At 46.5% G+C, this 17,598-nt stretch overlaps 3 protein-coding genes across 6 annotated transcripts; 2 read left to right on the forward strand and 1 right to left on the reverse strand.

Moving 5' to 3' along the window:
- The first annotated feature begins 315 nt into the window (after window positions 1-315).
- On the forward strand, window positions 316-6,934 carry prdx5 (peroxiredoxin 5). 2 transcript variants are annotated; one of them, XM_030361317.1, is made up of 7 exons: window positions 316-521; window positions 636-702; window positions 2,118-2,252; window positions 2,907-3,038; window positions 5,789-5,827; window positions 6,179-6,243; window positions 6,603-6,934. In XM_030361317.1, exons 2-7 carry the CDS (start codon window positions 691-693, stop codon window positions 6,706-6,708), a joined length of 489 nt encoding a protein of 162 aa, XP_030217177.1. In that variant the 5' UTR covers window positions 316-521; window positions 636-690; the 3' UTR covers window positions 6,709-6,934. The 2 variants fall into 2 exon arrangements, with proteins under 2 accessions (XP_030217177.1, XP_030217176.1); XM_030361316.1 differs by having other exon boundaries at window positions 413-702.
- A 593-nt stretch (window positions 6,935-7,527) lies between these two features.
- LOC115547249 (BAF nuclear assembly factor 1) lies at window positions 7,528-10,813 on the forward strand. Of its 2 annotated transcripts, none has more exons than XM_030361322.1 (3): window positions 7,528-7,671; window positions 8,438-8,598; window positions 9,402-10,813. In XM_030361322.1, exons 2-3 carry the CDS (start codon window positions 8,473-8,475, stop codon window positions 9,546-9,548), a joined length of 273 nt encoding a protein of 90 aa, XP_030217182.1. In that variant the 5' UTR covers window positions 7,528-7,671; window positions 8,438-8,472; the 3' UTR covers window positions 9,549-10,813. The 2 variants fall into 2 exon arrangements, with proteins under 2 accessions (XP_030217182.1, XP_030217181.1); XM_030361321.1 differs by lacking the exon at window positions 7,528-7,671 and adding an exon at window positions 7,720-7,768.
- Window positions 10,814-11,944: 1,131 nt separating this feature from the next.
- gng3 (guanine nucleotide binding protein (G protein), gamma 3) lies at window positions 11,945-16,035 on the reverse strand. 2 transcript variants are annotated; one of them, XM_030361327.1, is made up of 3 exons: window positions 15,628-16,035; window positions 14,833-15,009; window positions 11,945-12,574 (listed from the first exon to the last, which is right to left on the reverse strand). In XM_030361327.1, the coding sequence occupies exons 2-3, from the start codon at window positions 14,929-14,931 to the stop codon at window positions 12,446-12,448; spliced, it is 228 nt and encodes a 75-aa protein (XP_030217187.1). In that variant the 5' UTR covers window positions 14,932-15,009; window positions 15,628-16,035; the 3' UTR covers window positions 11,945-12,445. The 2 variants fall into 2 exon arrangements, with proteins under 2 accessions (XP_030217187.1, XP_030217186.1); XM_030361326.1 differs by having other exon boundaries at window positions 11,949-12,574; window positions 14,833-14,932; window positions 15,628-16,015.
- Window positions 16,036-17,598: the final 1,563 nt, after the last annotated feature.

Below are 17,598 nucleotides of genomic sequence, written 5' to 3' on the forward strand. Positions count from 1 at the left end.
TAGGCCCCCTGTTGGCCATTAGCCCCCCCTGCTGGGCTTAAGCCCCCCTGCTGGCACTTAGACCCCCGTGCTGGCCTTCAGCCCCCCCTGCTGGCCATTAGCCCCCCCCTGCTGGCCGCAGTATGGCACAGCTCCGACAGCCCAGCTGACTGTATTTGACTCTACTTTTACAGCCCAGCTGACTGTATTTGACTCTACTTTTACAGCCCAGCTGACTGTATTTGACTCTGCTTTTATAGCCCAGCTGACTGTATTTGACTCTACTTTTACTGCCCAACAGGCTGATTTATAAAACCATATAACTATGACGCCCTTTACCGTTTGCATGTCTTACAATGTCACGTAATACATTTAGAACAATAAGTATGGCGCATTTTGAAGACCAGGTCATCATGCAAACATGAGCTGGTCTTAGACTGAAGTCTCCGGTGCGCTTCCAGCAGGTGAGCAGGTGGCGCAGTAAAGCTTTGGGTCTGAAATCCAAATCCCAACCGGACGCCGAAGTGAACCAGGAGCTCCAGGTGAAGTTCCCGCTCAGTCAAACTAGGAGGTGTCAATCATCCCACTGGGAGGACCCTGTCGCACACACGGAGTCATTGATCAGACATGCTGTCCGTTAATAAAGCTCTCTGCAGGACCCTCGGACTGGTACACTGCGTCAGACCGCTGCGTACGTCTTCAGCTGCAAACATGCCCATCAAGGTAAGGTCGTTCGGCTTTTAATTCTGCTCGGTACGATGATCTTGTCGATTGTAACCGACCATGTTAACCTTTAACCAGCCTCTTAGTTGTATAGTTCAATAAATCTAGTAGAGAATTAGGATTAAGCAGGAATAGTGTTCAGGTTTAGCGTGGCTCGGTTGGTCTAACATGTTAAAAGTTAATTTGGGACAAGGTCAAGGCTGTACAGACTATATATACACATCATATAACCCCAGACTTTCCGACGAGGTCAAACTATTCTCCCCGTTTGAACACATTATTTTTAAACGGAACATTAGTTGATGACGTTGGTGCTAAGCAGTAAGCAGCTGCTATTCAATGATCGTTGAGCCGCAATCTCGTGAGTTTAGGCCTCAGTGATCCATAAAGAACATTTAGATATGCCCCCCTATCCTAGTTTGATGATATTATTTTCTCCATATTTATGCTCTCCGACCGTGGAACATGTGCTGCATCTGTGTTACATTATATTGCATCACATATCACTGACCAGACAAGATGCTGGGAAATCTCTGGCTCGTTTGGGAATTTTAACGTAGACAACCGCAGTGTAAAACAGCAATATACATTTCATTTAGTTTGGTTGTTTATTTGGGTTTATTATAAAACGGGATAAATACAAGAAGCCATTTTGGAACAGGCCACGCCTACTGCCCCCTAGTGGACAAGCTGGGAATATTTTATAGTTTGAAGTTATGCTTTATAGTATTTAAAGTAAATCAGGCCTTTGTGGTAATTTGAAATTTCACAAGGGATCAGATACAACCTACAGCTCTCTCTCTCTCTCTCTCTCTCTCTGTCTCTGTCTCTGTCTGTCTGTCTGTCTGTCTGTCTGTCTGTCTGTCTGTCTGTCTGTCTGTCTGTCTGTCTGTCTGTCTGTCTGTCTGTCTGTCTGTCTGTCTGTCTGTCTGTCTGTGTGTCTGTCTGTGTGTTTAGCATGTTTGTACTGATGGTATTTGAGGTTTATTTTATTTATGTACAATATTATTTAGTGACCGTCAGTTCATTTGGATGGATTGACCCGGTAACCGTTCAACCAATCGGTGATCCAGGCTGATCCGATCAATATCTATTGTCTATCCTGTAGAACGCTGCACTGTTACGAAATACTTCCTGTTTGGTGATCAACTGTCAGGTGATTAGTTAACCCTCGGACACACCGGAATGTATAATGACAGGATTAGAAGTCTCTTGTATGTCAAGGCTTTCCTGCCCAATACATTTGAACAGATTCTGATTTAATACGCAGCATTTCAGAGGCCTTGTATAACCCTATAATGTATAATATCAGCGAGACGCTGATATCTCTGTGGATGATGTGAGGATGTGTAGATCCTTGGAGAGCAGGACCTGTAATGTAAGACTTGAAGCAGTGACGTCCTCCGTCCCGACAGGTAGGAGAGATTCTCCCGGCCGTCGAGGTCCACGAGGGCGACCCCGGCACCAAGGTGTCCATGGACCAGCTCTTCAAGGGGAAGAAGGGGGTTCTGTTCGCCGTCCCCGGCGCCTTCACCCCAGGGTGCTCCAAGGTACCGAACGCGACTCGAGCTCGCTAAGTTATATTATTAAGAATAATAGTAATTTTGTCCTTGTAAATAAAGATTCTTTCTTGCGGATCTGCTGTGGAGGCCTGCGCTTCTATCATGTAATCGGCTGACCTTCATCGTAGGACTAAGGAGCGAGGCTGAGAGCCAGAGGTCACAGCTGGAGTGGCTCAGCTCATATGTTGACATGTCACAGTGCTACGCAGCCTGGGTTCTGACAGACTTCCGTCCATGTCGTGCCTCCGCTCTGTCCCCCCCCCTCTGTCCCCCCCCTCTGTCCGTCCCTCTGTCCGTCCCTCTGTCCCCCCTCTGTCCGTCCCTCTGACCGTCCCTCTGTCCCCCTCCGTCTGTCCCCCCCTCTGTCTGTCCCCCCTCTGTCTGTCCGTCCTTCTGTCCCCCCTCTGTCTGCCCGTCCTTCTGTCCCCCCTCTGTCTGTCCGTCCTTCTGTCCCCCCTCTGTCTGTCCCCCTCTGTCCCCCCTCTGTCTGTCCGTCCTTCTGTCCCCCCTCTGTCTGTCCCCCTCTGTCCCCCCTCTGTCTGTCCGTCCCTCTGTCTGTCCGTCCCTCTGTCCGTCCCTCTGTCTGTCCGTCCCTCTGTCCCCCCTCTGTCTGTCCGTCCCTCTGTCTGTCCGTCCCTCCAGACCCACCTCCCCGGGTTCGTGCTACAGGCGGCGGAGCTGCGGGCTAAAGGCGTGGAGGAGGTGGCCTGCATCGCCGTCAACGACGCCTTCGTCATGGCCGCCTGGGGGAAGGAGCACGGGGCCCACGGGAAGGTACGGCCCTTAACCCTCACAGCCCTTAAGGTAAGGGCCAGTCTGTCCTAGGGGCCGCCGGGAAGGTACGGCCCTTAGTGGGACTCCCTTAACCCTCAGAGCCCTTAAAGACTTAAAGGAGCAACTCCGGCAGAACGCAGGGACCTTGAGGAGGGACCTTGAGGAGGGACCTTGAGGAGGGACCTTGAGGAGTCAGAAATAGTAGATTAGTAATGAGATCAAAGTAAATCATGAATCAAGTCTTGGTAACAATGCCAATAGGATAGATGGGGAGATACTTTATTTATCCAAAGGAGATTTTAATGTTCAGTAGCTGTAGAACATAAGAGTGAATTAAATAATGAGAAACCGTTGTGCTGCGTAACAGGACCACAGAACAACAGCAACACGGCCCCGAGCTACCACCCAGGTCAGATCCCAAATGTCACCCCGGTATGGAGCAGAACGCGGGCCTGAAGCGAGGCCTCGACGGCTTCTCCTTCCTAGGCTGGTGGTTTAGCTGAACCTCGTTACCTGAGAGACCGGTTGGACTGGCTAGTCTGATGATTTCCTTCCCAGGCTGGTGGTTTTAGTTTAACCTCGTTACCTGAGAGACCGGTTGGACTGGCTAGTCTGATTTCCTTCCTAGGCTGGTGGTTTAGTTTAACCTCGTTACCTGAGAGACCGGTTGGACTGGCTAGTCTGATGCGGTCTCCACTGCCATCGCCTGTCGATTAATATCCTGCATGGAATGATGCCATGAATTCACCAATTCATCGCATGAGTTAATTACGCCCTTGTATTCAGACCTTGACTACTTGGTGAATTAAGCCGTGCTTCCTTATCATTTGAAACTGGTTGTAAACCTTTCCCTCTGCCGGCAGTCCTGAAAAAGGTTTTGGTCTTCTAGGGAAACAGGAGACAAAAGTATTCTCAGAAGGGGGAAGGGTTTGGTTCATGACCACAAACTGGTCTTAGAAGAGCTGGATGGCTTGGCTGTTCCAGGTGGAAACTGCATGTGTCGTCTTCAGTTTAAGGCAGGCTGCTTGTTGTGGTGATTGATTTTGACAGCAGTTTTACCTTGGAAGAGAAGAGCTCTCCTCAGATCAACAGAGCAAGGCCGGCACTAGTTGCCTCAACACTTGGATTCTTTACTTTCTGCTCGGTCACTGTGGGGCTTTGCATGCACATGGAGGAGAAATGAAACTATTCACTGCAGAAGAAATGCACGTACTTATCGAGTTGGAGATAATTCTGTTAGGGCAAAGTGCAAGTCATGGAGGCATAAAGAAAGTGTGGTCTGTCTGTCGAGTTGGTTTTATTTGCAGTCAGAACATTGAATCAATAGGGTTTGACTTATTTCCTAAAGAGGCTTTTAACCAATATAGAAACTTGGCAATCTAGATTTATCTCTGAGAAATGATAGGATTGTAAGAGTTGAGATGGTTTGAGCCTTGATCAAGGGTTGGTCATTCCATTCCTCTGCTTGACCACTCCTTGGCCTTCAACAAGACGGCGTGGATTTATGAGGTCTGATGGTGTGGCCCGCAGAGAGAAGGACATCTGTTTGCTTATGCAAATATATATATTTATATATAATATATGTATGTTAACGAGTGGTTGACCCGGTTGATAGGGTTTATCTGGTGGTTGATCTGGTTAACAGGGTTTATCTGGTGGTTGATCTGGTTAACAGGGTTTATCTGGTGGTTGATCTGGTTAACAGGGTTTATCTGGTGGTTGATCTGGTTAACAGGGTTTATCTGGTGGTTGATCTGGTTAATAGGGTTTATCTAGTGGTTGATCTGGTTAATAGGGTTTATCTGGTGGTTGATCTGGTTAACAAGGTTTATCTGGTGGTTGATCTGGTTAACAGGGTTTATCTGGTGGTTGATCTGGTTAATAGGGTTTATCTGGTGGTTGATCTGGTTAATAGGGTTTATCTGGTGGTTGATCTGGTTAATAGGGTTTATCTGGTGGTTGATCTGGTTAACAGGGTTTATCTGGTGGTTGATCTGGTTAATAGGGTTTATCTGGTGGTTGATCTGGTTAACAGGGTTTATCTGGTGGTTGATCTGGTTAACAGGGTTTATCTGGTGGTTGATCTGGTTAATAGGGTTTATCTGGTGGTGGATCTGGTTAATAGGGTTTATCTGGTGGTTGATCTGGTTAATAGGGTTTATCTGGTGGTTGATCTGGTTAACAGGGTTTATCTGGTGGTTGATCTGGTTAACAGGGTTTATCTGGTGGTTGATCTGGTTAATAGGGTTTATCTGGTGGTTGATCTGGTTAATAGGGTTTATCTGGTGGTTGATCTGGTTAGTAGGGTTTATCTGGTGGTTGATCTGGTTAATAGGGTTTATCTGGTGGTTGATCTGGTTAATAGGGTTTATCTGGTGGTTGATCTGGTTAGTAGGGTTTATCTGGTGGTTGATCTGGTTAACAGGGTTTATCTGTGGGTGAGTGGACTCGTTTTGTTTGTTGCGGTTTCTTTCTTTATTTGGCTAAACTATTTGGTGCGAGTCTAATTTGAAATGTTCAAACTAGAAAGGCCCAACCTTAAAATGCCAACGCTTTGATTCTGACCTGGCAGGCCGTGAATCTACGCATTCTCTTTCAAGCATCCAGTAACTCCTTTTTCTTTCCTTCCTTCTCATTGTAAATTTTGTTTTATTGGATCTGTGCGATCGTAACTTACTATTTTGGCCTATCAGTGATTGTACTCGCGTCGGTGAGGGTGATGACTCTAATGTCTTCCCCTTCCTGTCCAGGTTCGGATGCTGGCGGATCCGACTGGAGCCTTCACCAAGGTAACGAGGCATCCTGATTGGACGGCTGGGGCTTGTGACATCACGAGCGATAACATCTCGACATTCCTAGCGACAGTCTAGCTGAAGCGAGACTAGTTAAACTAGTTCAACTAGTTTAGTCATCTTTCGATCATTTATTTTCATATCTTCTCATTGTAATTAGCAAATAATTGCCAACCTTGCCAACACCCTCGTGTTAGCGGGGGCTGCACTAGTAACCCTGAGGGATCATGAAGAGACGTCTGTCTCTCTGTCCCCCTGTCTGTCTCTCTGTCCCCCTGTCCCCCTCTCTCCCCCTGTCCCCCTCTCTGTCCCCCTGTCTGTCTCTCTGTCCCCCTGTCTGTCCCCCAGGCGGTGGACCTGCTGCTGGACAAAGCCCCTGTGGTGCAGGCCCTGGGGAACCAGCGCTCCCAGAGGTGAAGTGTGTGTGTGTGTGTGTGTGTGTGTGTGTGTGTGTGTGTGTGTGTGTGTGTGTGTGTGTGTGTGTGTGTGTGTGTGTGTGTGTGTGTGTGTGTGTGTGTGTGTGTGTGTGTGTGTGTGTGTGTGTGTGGCGTTGAACACCTCTGCTCTACCAGCCAGTGCGATCTCCATTAGCCCTGTTGTGACCTCACAGATGTATGATGGGATGGCCCAGGGTACCAGTCGGTACGGTCCACCATTGGTACGGTCCAACGGGTTGGTACCACCCGCCGGACCGTACCACCCGGCGGACCGTACCACCCGGCGCCTGGTGGTAGGTGGGGCTCCGTGCTGACCCATGGCTGTGGCCCTCCAGGTACGTGATGCTGGTGGAGGACGGCGTGGTGAAGAAGGTGAACGTGGAGCCGGACGGCACCGGCCTCACCTGCAGCCTGGCCGCCAACATCCTGTCTGAGCTGTAGGCGGGAGCCGCAACGCCCCAACCCAACTGTTACACATGCACTTATGTAGCCTAGCTTAGCCGCCACTGCCGACAAACCCCATGTCCCCCCCCCCCAGCAGCAGCTGAGATTAACCTCATGGGGGGCTGCAGGCAGTCATCACGCACAATGATGTCATGAAACCTTTTGTTTAATGTGAAGCAAACTAGTGAAAACTTGGCTAATAAAACTCAACCACTAAGCAATGTTTGTTCTTTGTTGTCGTTTGTAACTCTTTTAATCCATTTTTTAAATCCATTTTAGACATACAGAAATGACCGATATAGGGATAATATTTTAGGATACTTCTGCTTCGTTCTAGGATGACGTAATTAAAGCAGAACCGAACCCTACCGAGTGACGCCGATTGTGGGTTGGTTGTCCCTGAGTCATAGGTTCAATCTCCCTGCAGATGGAACACGTGATATTGCAAGGAACGTCATCTTGAGGAATGGAAATTAAAGAAAATATTCTATTGTTCTAAGTCGTATCTATATCGTACCACTAAAATGTAGTTGCATTGCTTATTTTGTGATTTTTTTGGCACTAAAATGATTCGTGTAAACATCGAAAAAATGCTAACATGTTGCTTCTCATTGCTGGCGGGTACGCCGTCATCTTGGTTTAAAGCGTTATTTTTTAAGAGTGGTCAGAGGGTTTTGTTTATTCATAAAATATGTCTCAAAATGGGAAAGTAATTATTGGGAAGATGCCAGAAGGACCGACCGACTCGGTTTGAGGCAACGTTTTCCGATTGGTTGAGGTAAGCGCGGCATTCCCGATCCACCTCGTATGAAAGGCGCGCCGCTACTGGCTGGAGGAGGCGCGTCACGGTCCACCTCCAATGAAAGTCGCGATGCTATTGGCTGGAGGAGGCGCTTCACGGTCTGGCTAAACAGCGGCAGCGGAGCTACTGAGCTAACACACTTTTTATTCTTATCAAAGGTACGGTAAAACTTCACTATCCATTTAAACCAGCACCGCTTCTATCAGATTTTAACTTAGCACATGCCCACACGGTTTATTGTTGACGTTTATGTCTGTAAGTAAACTTTAAAAAAAACTTGCTTAAGGCTAATCAATGGGTTAGCTGATGCTAAGCTAATGCGCCAAGCTAGTTTGAATGGACCTTATTTCACTGGCTTTACTCCGTCAACACGGCGCCGTCCGGCGGGCATCGAACCCGGCACCATAGGGACTTATGTTCGCTCTTAAATATGTAACAAACTTATCCTGGATCATTTTAAATCGCCTTGTATTGACTGAGTCGGCGACCGAGCTAACCCGTTAGCCGGCGGTTCGTCCAGCACATGAATGCGTTTCTCTTTATAGTATAAATATAATATGTATATACTAATGTATAGTTTATATATATATATATAGGGCTTGTGTGTTCCATTGTTGTATAGTGACAGGCGTGTTAAACTTGTGGTTGATCTGATTTAAAGGGTTTATCTGTGGGTGCGTGGACTCATCTGTAGTTTCGTTTTTTTAGTTTCAGTTTCGTGATTCAAATCTTAAGCCTTCATACTAGAAAGGCCCAACCTTAAAATGCCAACGCTTTGATTCTGACCTGGCAGGTTGTGAATCTACTAGTGGTTTGGTTTGACGTCTATAGTTTAATCTCTACCCCGTGAAGGCATATTATCATATGAAGTCAAGTTGGTTTAATAATTAATTTCATGTATTAATCTGTCCTATTGTGCTTCAGATCGGGTGACCCCTCACCACCACGGCCTAGTGAACATGTCGTCGACCTCTCAGAAACATAAGGACTTCGTGGCTGAGCCAATGGGCGAGAAGAAGGTGACGGCTCTGGCCGGCATCGGAGACGCGCTCGGCAAGAGGCTGGAGGATAAGGGCTTTGATAAGGTGCATGAGCTACTCACACCGCTAGGAGGCCACGGGGTGGGTTAGGAATTCAAGTGTCAACAAATAAGGAGCCGGTTGACGGGGCTGTTAAGTCGGGGGCCGTTAAAGGCACCTCAATTTTATGAGGGACATGTATTGATGACTTTAGATGAACGGCAGACGGGAGAATATATGTTAGCCCGGCTGTCCTCTAAGGGGCCTCGGAGAACTCCTGGGGACACGGTCACCAATCAGCTCAGTTACTGCCTGATGGGACGGTCTGATAATATGGGAGAAATTAGCCATTACTTTTATATTAACTATGAGTATTATCAGGCCTATATATCATGTATATACATTAATAGTTTAAAGCAGCAAAATCCACTCTGAATTCATAGGAGAGCCTCACACGGCGCCAGAGAGTCCGGGGCCAAGGCGTACTGACGTCCTCCCATTGTTTAGATTAACTGCAGAAGATGACCACATACTTAAAGCAATGTATGGCTGACCGTCCTTACCATATAAGTCAATTTTGGGCATATACCGAGGGCGGTCATACCATATGCAAAACAGTTCAGTTTGAATGAATTAAAAAGACGGGGATCGAACGACCCGGGAGTGTCTTTGCAAACCTCACTCGGCTTCGTTGTTGCTTGTTTGCGGGTAACAATAACATTTCTGTCAATACTTGGTCCAGACTCCCCGATTCCTCCTGCTCTTTTAGTTATTTGAAGTGATGAAATTATTTTCTACGACAATAACAACACGTTTGTCGTATCCTCTGTCTCTCTGTGTCTCTCTGTGTCTGTCTGTTTGTCCCTCAGGCGTACGTGGTGCTGGGTCAGTTCCTGGTGCTGAAGAAGGACGAGGAGCTCTTCAGGGACTGGCTGAAAGACACATGCTCGGCGAATTCCAAACAGCAAGGTGACTGCTACGGCTGCCTGAGGGAATGGTGCGACTCCTTCCTATAGGCCTCTTTCATCACTCGTCCTTCTCTACCCTTTTTGTTTCTTTTCATTGGCCTGAAACGTAAGCTTGCTGACTGTTCAGGGACGCAACAACGACAACGACATACACCAGATGGTTGTTTGAGACTTTGGCAGTGACCTCCAGGTGGTTGGGTAATTGGGAAGTAATCAACACAACCGTATTGTGGGAAAACAGGGTTTGGTACCGGAGATGAAATAGAAACAAGTAGTTTGAACTGTAGCTGACCGACGACACGCTGACCTCATGAAAACTAAGCTTGTGTGTTCTTGTGTATATTAGCATGTAGGATCAGCCAGGATTGTTGAAGTGATTCTTATTTTGTGTGGTGTGCAGTCCGCTGGTATCCTTTTAAAAAAAACTCGAGCTTTACAAAGACTTGTTCGGGCTTCATAAAAAAAAAAACTGACTGAAAATGTTAGCTTTTACATTTTAATTCACTGCGGTTTGTTAGCCCTCTTTCTGGTGCAGCTCCGTTGCCAACTGGTTTTGATTAAACAGATTTTTGCCTCACCATAGTTCTGCTACTTTTTGTTTCGCATTATATGAATTTCCATTTTGCTCAGTTTGACTCGTTTAAAGAAAACAACTCTACACTTGAATGTTTGGGATCTAAATGATCTGAAGCTAATTTCTTGTTTCATTCATGAATCAATGCCAAGTTATCAGCAAACTAAAAATGGTGCGGTTTGAATCTACAATATGATATTATGGGGTGTTTAATAGTAAAGGGTCACCGTGGTTATGGTTGTTAAGGCAACCAGGCAGAAACAATCGAGGGAAGAAGGAACATTTTGACAAAACCACATGCTATAATAAATAAGTTTGTCTCGGTCTGGTTATTAAGGATCTCCTTAATTCACATGGGCATGGATTGACGATGGAACTGCTTAATGAAGATGCTGTTATCCATTTAACATTCAAATAGAAAACAAAACAATTCTGAACCATTATTACTAACTGTTAGATGTCACCGGGCTTTTCGCACAGAATTGTTGCCGCTTTTTTATTGTATTGTCCCAATTTAAGCAAGCTTAAAATGTAACCTACTTTTGGATTGTTTCTGTAATGAAAAGGCAATGTTGGACCTTTTGTTAATGAGACATTTTATTTCACATTTAACCTAGTAGCCAAAGCTGTCCTTAACACACCTTCGGAGCTGTGACGCTAAAGATGGTGTTGTACGTCCCTCTTAAAGTGCATATGTTGTAGATGTGGCTCATGATTAAAAACCATTGGGCAGAAAGTCTTTATGACTGTTTGGTTTCACTCACTGGAATGTGTGGATACACAATAAGGTTCACTAGCGCCTTAACGGAGGCAGTCCAAGAAATCACATGAAACGTTTACACAAAATCACTTTGCATCGTGTACGATCTGTTGATGCAAGAAACTGCCGATGTACAAAATAAACGGATACATGAAGTACGTCCATCTTGGGAGTACCACTGCACTGAAGTGTCATGACGCTACAGTCTCCCTGTTGAAACAAGACCTTAAAGGGCCCCTAGGTACCCAGGTATGACCATTAGCCGTCATTTAGAAACAGGACCACGAGTGGGACTGAATCCCACCTCCCAATGAGTACATTTAGTAATGGCTTCACATCACTACTGGTGTTAAAGAGGACCTTGAAGATGCACTGGGTAGAATTTTTGGCATCTCACAGAGGGACGTGGCAGAAGTTGAATACAATATTCCTAACTATGTTTTAAGTGTATAATCCTATGATAATAAGACTGGTATTTAACTTTGAATGAGCCCTTTAAGTCTCCGTAGAGAGCGAGTCCCTCTCTGTCCAGTGGCCCTGCCATGTTGACCTGCCTGTTCAGTGGCTGCAACCTCACCACTAGATGCCACTGAATCCGTCACGCTGCGTCTTCAAGTCCAAATACATTATATCAATTGTAGAAGGCCAAATGTAGCACATCAAATTTGCTACACTTTTCTTGCCTCTGTCACGTTAAAATTGTACCGGGGGCGAAAATTGTACCGGCCTACATCATCAGTTGTTTACATCTTGACAACCTGCCTGGCAACAGACGACGCGATCGTCTGTTGCCGGGCAGGTTGCAAAAAACATTCGGCTCATGTTTCCAAAAGACGAAGTAACATAATACAGATAACGGATCGCTAGATAAAACTTTTTTTTACTTTATATTTGTATTGTATTTAATTGTTTAATCGAATAGCAACAGACGACGCGATCGTCTGTTGCCGGGAAACGGGCGATCGCGTCAAATGACGTAGGAAGGTTTTTGTACATTCCTACGTCATTTGACGCGATCGCCTCGATTAAACAATTAAATACAATACAAATATTAAGTAAAAACAAGTGTTATCTAGCGATCCGTTATCTGTATTATGTTATTTCGTCTTTTGGAAACATGAGCCGAATGTTGTCGGCAGGTTGTCAAGATGTAAACAACTGATGACGTAGGCCGGTACAATTTTCGCCCCCGGTACAATTTTAACGTGACACCTCCATTGCTAATCTCACCTAAAAATGGGCTACTTGGTTGCAAAGCAGCACCAGCATTAAATTAAATGTGACCAAGACAGCCTTTGGAAAAGATAAGTCTTGCTGATATGAAAGGCCTTAACTCATGAGAGGGGTGTGTGTGGTTTGGTCAAAGTCACAGGTGCTCAATTAAATACGAGAAGTACTTTTGTTCGTACTTGGGCTGTTTGTGTGTCAATAATCAACGTCTTCTGGTCAAGCTTTACCTATTGATTTTGAATCCATCTGATAGTATCAGTGCAGATTTAGGACTTTGTTGCACCAGTCAGTTTTTGTACCCTGGTACCCCACTCTCTGACTCTTGTACACCCCACCCCACCACGTGTGTACAGTCCCCCACCCTCCAGCCCCTCCCCGGTTTCAAAGCAGGGCGCAGAAGAACTTCTTCTCCCTGAAGGGGTTCTCGGAGGTGGGCACGGGGGTGATCAGGGGGTCGTCGTGGATGTGGGCGTCGCAGTAGGCCATGAGGTCCGCCGCCGCCTTGGACACCTGCAGAGACGAGGACATGGGAGGCGTTACGGCGGAGAGACGTCACCGCCCTGCAGAGACGAGGACATGGGAGGCGTTACGGCGGAGAGACGTCACCGCCCTGCGGAGACGAGGACATGGGAGGCGTTACGGCGGAGACGAGGACATGGGCGGCGTCACGGCGGAGAGACATCACCGCCCTGCGGAGACGAGGACATGGGAGGCGTTACGGCGGAGAGACATCACCGCCCTGGACGGACCAGGGTGATGATGGCGTGTCAAAGCCCGCCTTACGGAGATGCAGACACTGAAACCGGCAGTGTGACGACGGCAGAGACAGGAGTGTCCACACTTTGATGGAGGGTTCGGCCTACTGATGGACCGTACCAACTGGTGGGCTGTCCTAGACCTTAGAGGACGGCCTACTGATGGACTGTACCAACTGGTGGGCTGTCCTAGACCTTAGAGGACTGCCTACTGATGGACCGTACCAACTGGTGGGCTGTCCTAGACCTTAGAGGACGGCCTACTGATGGACTGTACCAACTGGTGGGCTGTCCTAGACCTTAGAGGACGGCCTACTGATGGACTGTACCAACTGGTGGGCTGTCCTAGACCATAGAGGACGGCCTACTGATGGACTGTACCAACTGGTGGGCTGTCCTAGACCTTAGAGGACGGCCTACTGATGGACTGTACCAACTGGTGGGCTGTCCTAGACCTTAGAGGACGGCCTACTGATGGACCGTACCAAATGGTGGGCTGTCCTAGACCTTAGAGGACGGCCTACTGATGAACCTTACCAACTGGTGGGCTGTCCTAGACCTTAGAGGACGGCCTACTGATGAACCTTACCAACTGGTGGGCTGTCCTAGACCTTAGAGGACGGCCTACTGATGAACCTTACCAACTGGTGGGCTGTCCTAGACCTTAGAGGACGGCCTACTGATGAACCTTACCAACTGGTGGGCTGTCCTAGACCTTAGAGGACGGCCTACTGATGAACCTTACCAACTGGTGGGCTGTCCTAGACCTTAGAGGACGGCCTACTGATGAACCTTACCAACTGGTGGGCTGTCCTAGACCTTAGAGGACGGCCTACGGATGGACCGTACCAGCTGGGGTCCATTTTTAAAAGGCTTGTGATGGCAAAGGCACCGCTGACGGTCAGATAGGAGCTTTAATCCTCATATTCATCATCTCTCACTATGGTTTGCTCCAGCACATTCAGACCACCCAATCACACTAGCAATAACCCGTACTAGGGCAGAAGGTGTCCGCTAGGATGGATTCCAGGGCTGAGTCTATCTCTGAAGATACTTTCTACCTGTGAATGTTGTCCCAGGGCGAGCAGTGAAACGCCGCCCTGTTGTCCTTTAGCGCTGACCTTGTTTGGCCCTTATCTGACCCTGTAGCCGATGCAGGCAGTCAGAAAGCCGAATGACATCAACAAGAACATTGTTCTAATCCTTTTGAGGTTGCAGACTTTAGTTTGTGTTTTTCTCCAGATTGTGAGGATGGTTACATCAAATGAATTAGAAACATGTGACATGTTTTTACATGAAGGGTTGCAATAACTAACTATTTGCAAATAGTTACTCTCAATACCTCCAGTCTAACATTGTCTCCTGTATCTATCATATTATGGGTGTTTTTCCACCCAGAACTCAAGAGTGAGTTCAACAGGTCAGCCCAATAGATAGACGGGCTGAATAGAGGGGCTTCCTTCATTATGTTTTCAGTCGTCACACACAAGATAGACACTCTCTATGACGAGAGAGATGCTGTTGTTCTTATTCTCATCACATTAGTCGACCGGAATGTCTGGGTGTTTGTCCCCCAGCCTCTGGGTTCTCGGTTCAACCTCGATGTCTGCAGTCTACCTGTGGCCCCCCCCCCCCCCCCCCTGGGCTCCGCAGTGACCCTCAAACACTCCAGTAGAAGGCTTCTCCACAGCCCTGACCTTACTCTGGCGTCTGGAGCCCTTCTGAACACGTTCCGTTCTCTGGGCGCTTTATGGCGGGAAAGCAAGTTATTCTCTGCTGCGCATACGGCCGTAACACCCCCACACAGCACGTCTGCTGAGGGAGACCCCCCAGGGGGGAGCTGTTTGAGAGTGGTACTGTATAGTGTGTCTGGGGGGGGGGGGGGAGTGAGAGTGATACTGTAGTGTGTCGGGGGGGGGGGCTGAGAGTGATACTGTAGTGTGTCTTGGGGGGAGGGGGGGAGTGAGAGTGATACTGTTGTGTGGGGGGGGGGGGGGGGTTTGAGTGGCTCACCTTGATCCTGCAGAAGCTGGCCTCGATCTTCAGCTGCTCCACCAGTTTGCGGGCTTGTCCTACGCTCATGGTGCTGTTCACGGGTGTGTCACCTTTCATGCTAGCCAGGGAACAACAGGCCTTCAGACGGTAGCATGGAAGCTACAGGGCAACGGTAGCATGGAACGGTAGCATGGACTGTAAAATGGAACCATTGATGGATTTTCCTTCATTTGTGGAAATGATGGCAGCATGTTCGTGTTCATTTAGCTGGTCCTTGACATTGGACGTTTAATAAACAGCTAAATACTATATATATTAATAATTATATATTTAGGAGTTATTGAATAAAATATGACTCAGAATAGGTGTTACGAAAGCAAAACATACTGATAATAATCAGTGTGTGATGCTGGCTATCTCAAAAGCTAAATGAGAGTTCCCACAAAAATAACTGTGGGCTCTTTAAGACAACAGCATTCCTGACAGCCTGCAATGATCCAGCAAAAATAGAATTCACAATTATTATCAATGTACACACGGACTATATTCAGAGGAGGATTGCTTTAAACTTAAGTAACTGAATATAAATCAATGGCAAATGTTCCTCAAAATATCTCCAATAATACCATTCCATGTGATGAAAAACACACCTACTCTAGCCCGTAGTACGTTTGCATACACACATTAAATAATTAGAAGAATAAAAATGGGTTATCGTCATGAAAAATAACATCAACGGCCTATTTCACCCAATCATGGTCTGTGCCTTTTTTCTCTTTTTCAATTCATTTGTAAATCCATTCGATATCTCACCCGTTTTATTCCTCCTCAGTTGCAATCTCTCCCCTTCTCTGTGTGGTGCTTTGGTCTATTCGTACACCTTCTGTCCGCTGGTATTATCACTGGATCGAACCCCACCCCTCAAACACCGTGATGCCGACCTGCTCCACACAACCCGGCGCGATGCAATTCTGCTACAATGAGCATCACGTTAGTGGTACTGGGGCGAGAACACCCCTATACCACAGTGGTATCTCCCAAGGGAGGGGAGGGACGGACCAGTGGTCAATTGTTTCTTATTAGGGTGGATCATACCAAATGTCATCCTCTGTCAACAAGGGAAACTTTGGGCCGTGAACGACCCTGGATTTAGACGATCGTCGTCGGCCTTGATTCCGGCGGTTCAATGGACCTGATGATGGGGTCGTTAGCGCTTACAATTACACATTCCATTGTGCAGCCTTCCGATTCCATTCGGCTATTTCTTACCTCCGTGACAACCACCCCCCGCCTCTGTTGCTATGGCGACTACTGCAGCGTTAACTCGTATCATCAACATCTTTATGGAGTTGGATGAATGTTTTTAGTGTTAGCGCTACTTTTAAAATCCATTTGCAACACTTTCAGTTCTATTGCTCAGTTTTCATTCAAGCAGCACGAATCATTAAATGATATCGACAGGCCTATTTATTAACTTAACGTCACTCATTGATTGCTGTTTCCCCCCCCCCATCCCTCCGGACCCATCCTGCTGCCCTTAAAGCCTGCGGATCTTCATGAACGCGTAAAGTTCTGATGCACGGGACCGCGCGGCTTCCGTCCCAGCGGGGTGACAACACTTCGACTTTACATCCAGAGGAGAAGACTTCTCTGAGGAGAGGAGATGAATTCTTGTGTCTGGTGAGGGTTCATCCTTCTCAGATCACTACGGTAAATACACTGATGATGCAGGCTGACTGAAGGCTGCTGAATGTCATTTTATTTATCTGTCTTATTGGTTTGAATGATATTCAATGTCACACACGTGATGTCGGCACCAGTGATCCACACCCTCGCGCACATGCGCGCCCACATAAACGTACACTCTTAATTATGTCTACTTTTAATTAATGTGACGTCTAGTCCTAAATGACAAAGACACTTCGGCTCGACAAGGGCTTCCCCTACTGGGTGATGGTGGTATATTCTGTTTTGTCAAAATATTGTTGATTCTCCAATAAGCTAGTTTTACTAATTTACCACATTATATAAATCTATTTCATGATCCCTGCCTTTAAGACATACTCAGATGGTCTGCTGTAAGACGCTGTGTGAAGTATATGTGTCTGCCTTGACTTGTTTCATACTATTTCATGTGTGTGTATACATATGTGTGTGTGTGTGTATGTATATATATATATATATATAAAATATAATTGATTGTCATTGTGCAGTAGGTCCATAGAACATAATTTGCTTTTGCAGCCTCTAAAGTATAAGTGTATGTGTGTGTGAATATACAAACAGATTTCTATCTATGTTATATACTGTATATACAGGTGCTGGTCAAATTATTAGAATATCATGAAAAAGTTGATTTATTTCAGTAATTAAATTCAGAACGTGAAACTTACATATTATATCAATTCATTACACACAGAGTGATATATTTGAAATGTTTATTTCTTTTAATTTGGATGATTAGTACTGACAATTACTGAAAATCCCAAATTCAGTATCTCAGAAAATTAGAATATTAGTTACGACTAGTACAAAAAATGATTTTTTAGAAATGTGGGCCAACTGAAAAGTATGAACATGGAAAGTTTCAGCATGTATGGCAATCAATACTTAGTTTCAGCTCCTTTTGCCTGAATTGCTGCAGCAATACGGCGTGGCATGGAGTCGACCAGTCTGTTGCACTCCTCAGGTGTTATGAGAGCCCAGGTTGCTTTAATAGTGGCCTTCAGCTCTTCAGCATTGTTGGGTCTGGCATCTCGCATCTTCCGCTTCACAATACCCCAT

Source organism: Gadus morhua, chromosome 7 (assembly GCF_902167405.1).
Source record: "Gadus morhua chromosome 7, gadMor3.0, whole genome shotgun sequence".
Taxonomy (NCBI): domain Eukaryota; kingdom Metazoa; phylum Chordata; class Actinopteri; order Gadiformes; family Gadidae; genus Gadus; species Gadus morhua.

Excerpts from the sequence above, each read along its gene's own strand:
- prdx5 (XM_030361316.1), top strand. The coding sequence starts at position 607 with ATGCTGTCCGTTAATAAAGCTCTCTGCAGGACCCTCGGACTGGTACAC. Across the intron at positions 703-2,117 it reads CTGCAAACATGCCCATCAAG|GTAGGAGAGATTCTCCCGGC; the intron begins GTAAGGTCGTTC and ends CCGTCCCGACAG. Across the intron at positions 5,828-6,178 it reads CGACTGGAGCCTTCACCAAG|GCGGTGGACCTGCTGCTGGA; the intron begins GTAACGAGGCAT and ends TCTGTCCCCCAG.
- LOC115547249 (XM_030361321.1), top strand. The coding sequence starts at position 7,735 with ATGCCCACACGGTTTATTGTTGACGTTTATGTCT. Across the intron at positions 7,769-8,437 it reads TATTGTTGACGTTTATGTCT|ATCGGGTGACCCCTCACCAC; the intron begins GTAAGTAAACTT and ends ATTGTGCTTCAG. Across the intron at positions 8,599-9,401 it reads AGGATAAGGGCTTTGATAAG|GCGTACGTGGTGCTGGGTCA; the intron begins GTGCATGAGCTA and ends TTTGTCCCTCAG.
- gng3 (XM_030361327.1), bottom strand. The coding sequence starts at position 14,931 with ATGAAAGGTGACACACCCGTGAACAGCACCATGAGCGTAGGACAAGCC. Across the intron at positions 12,575-14,832 it reads CCAGCTTCTGCAGGATCAAG|GTGTCCAAGGCGGCGGCGGA; the intron begins GTGAGCCACTCA and ends TCGTCTCTGCAG.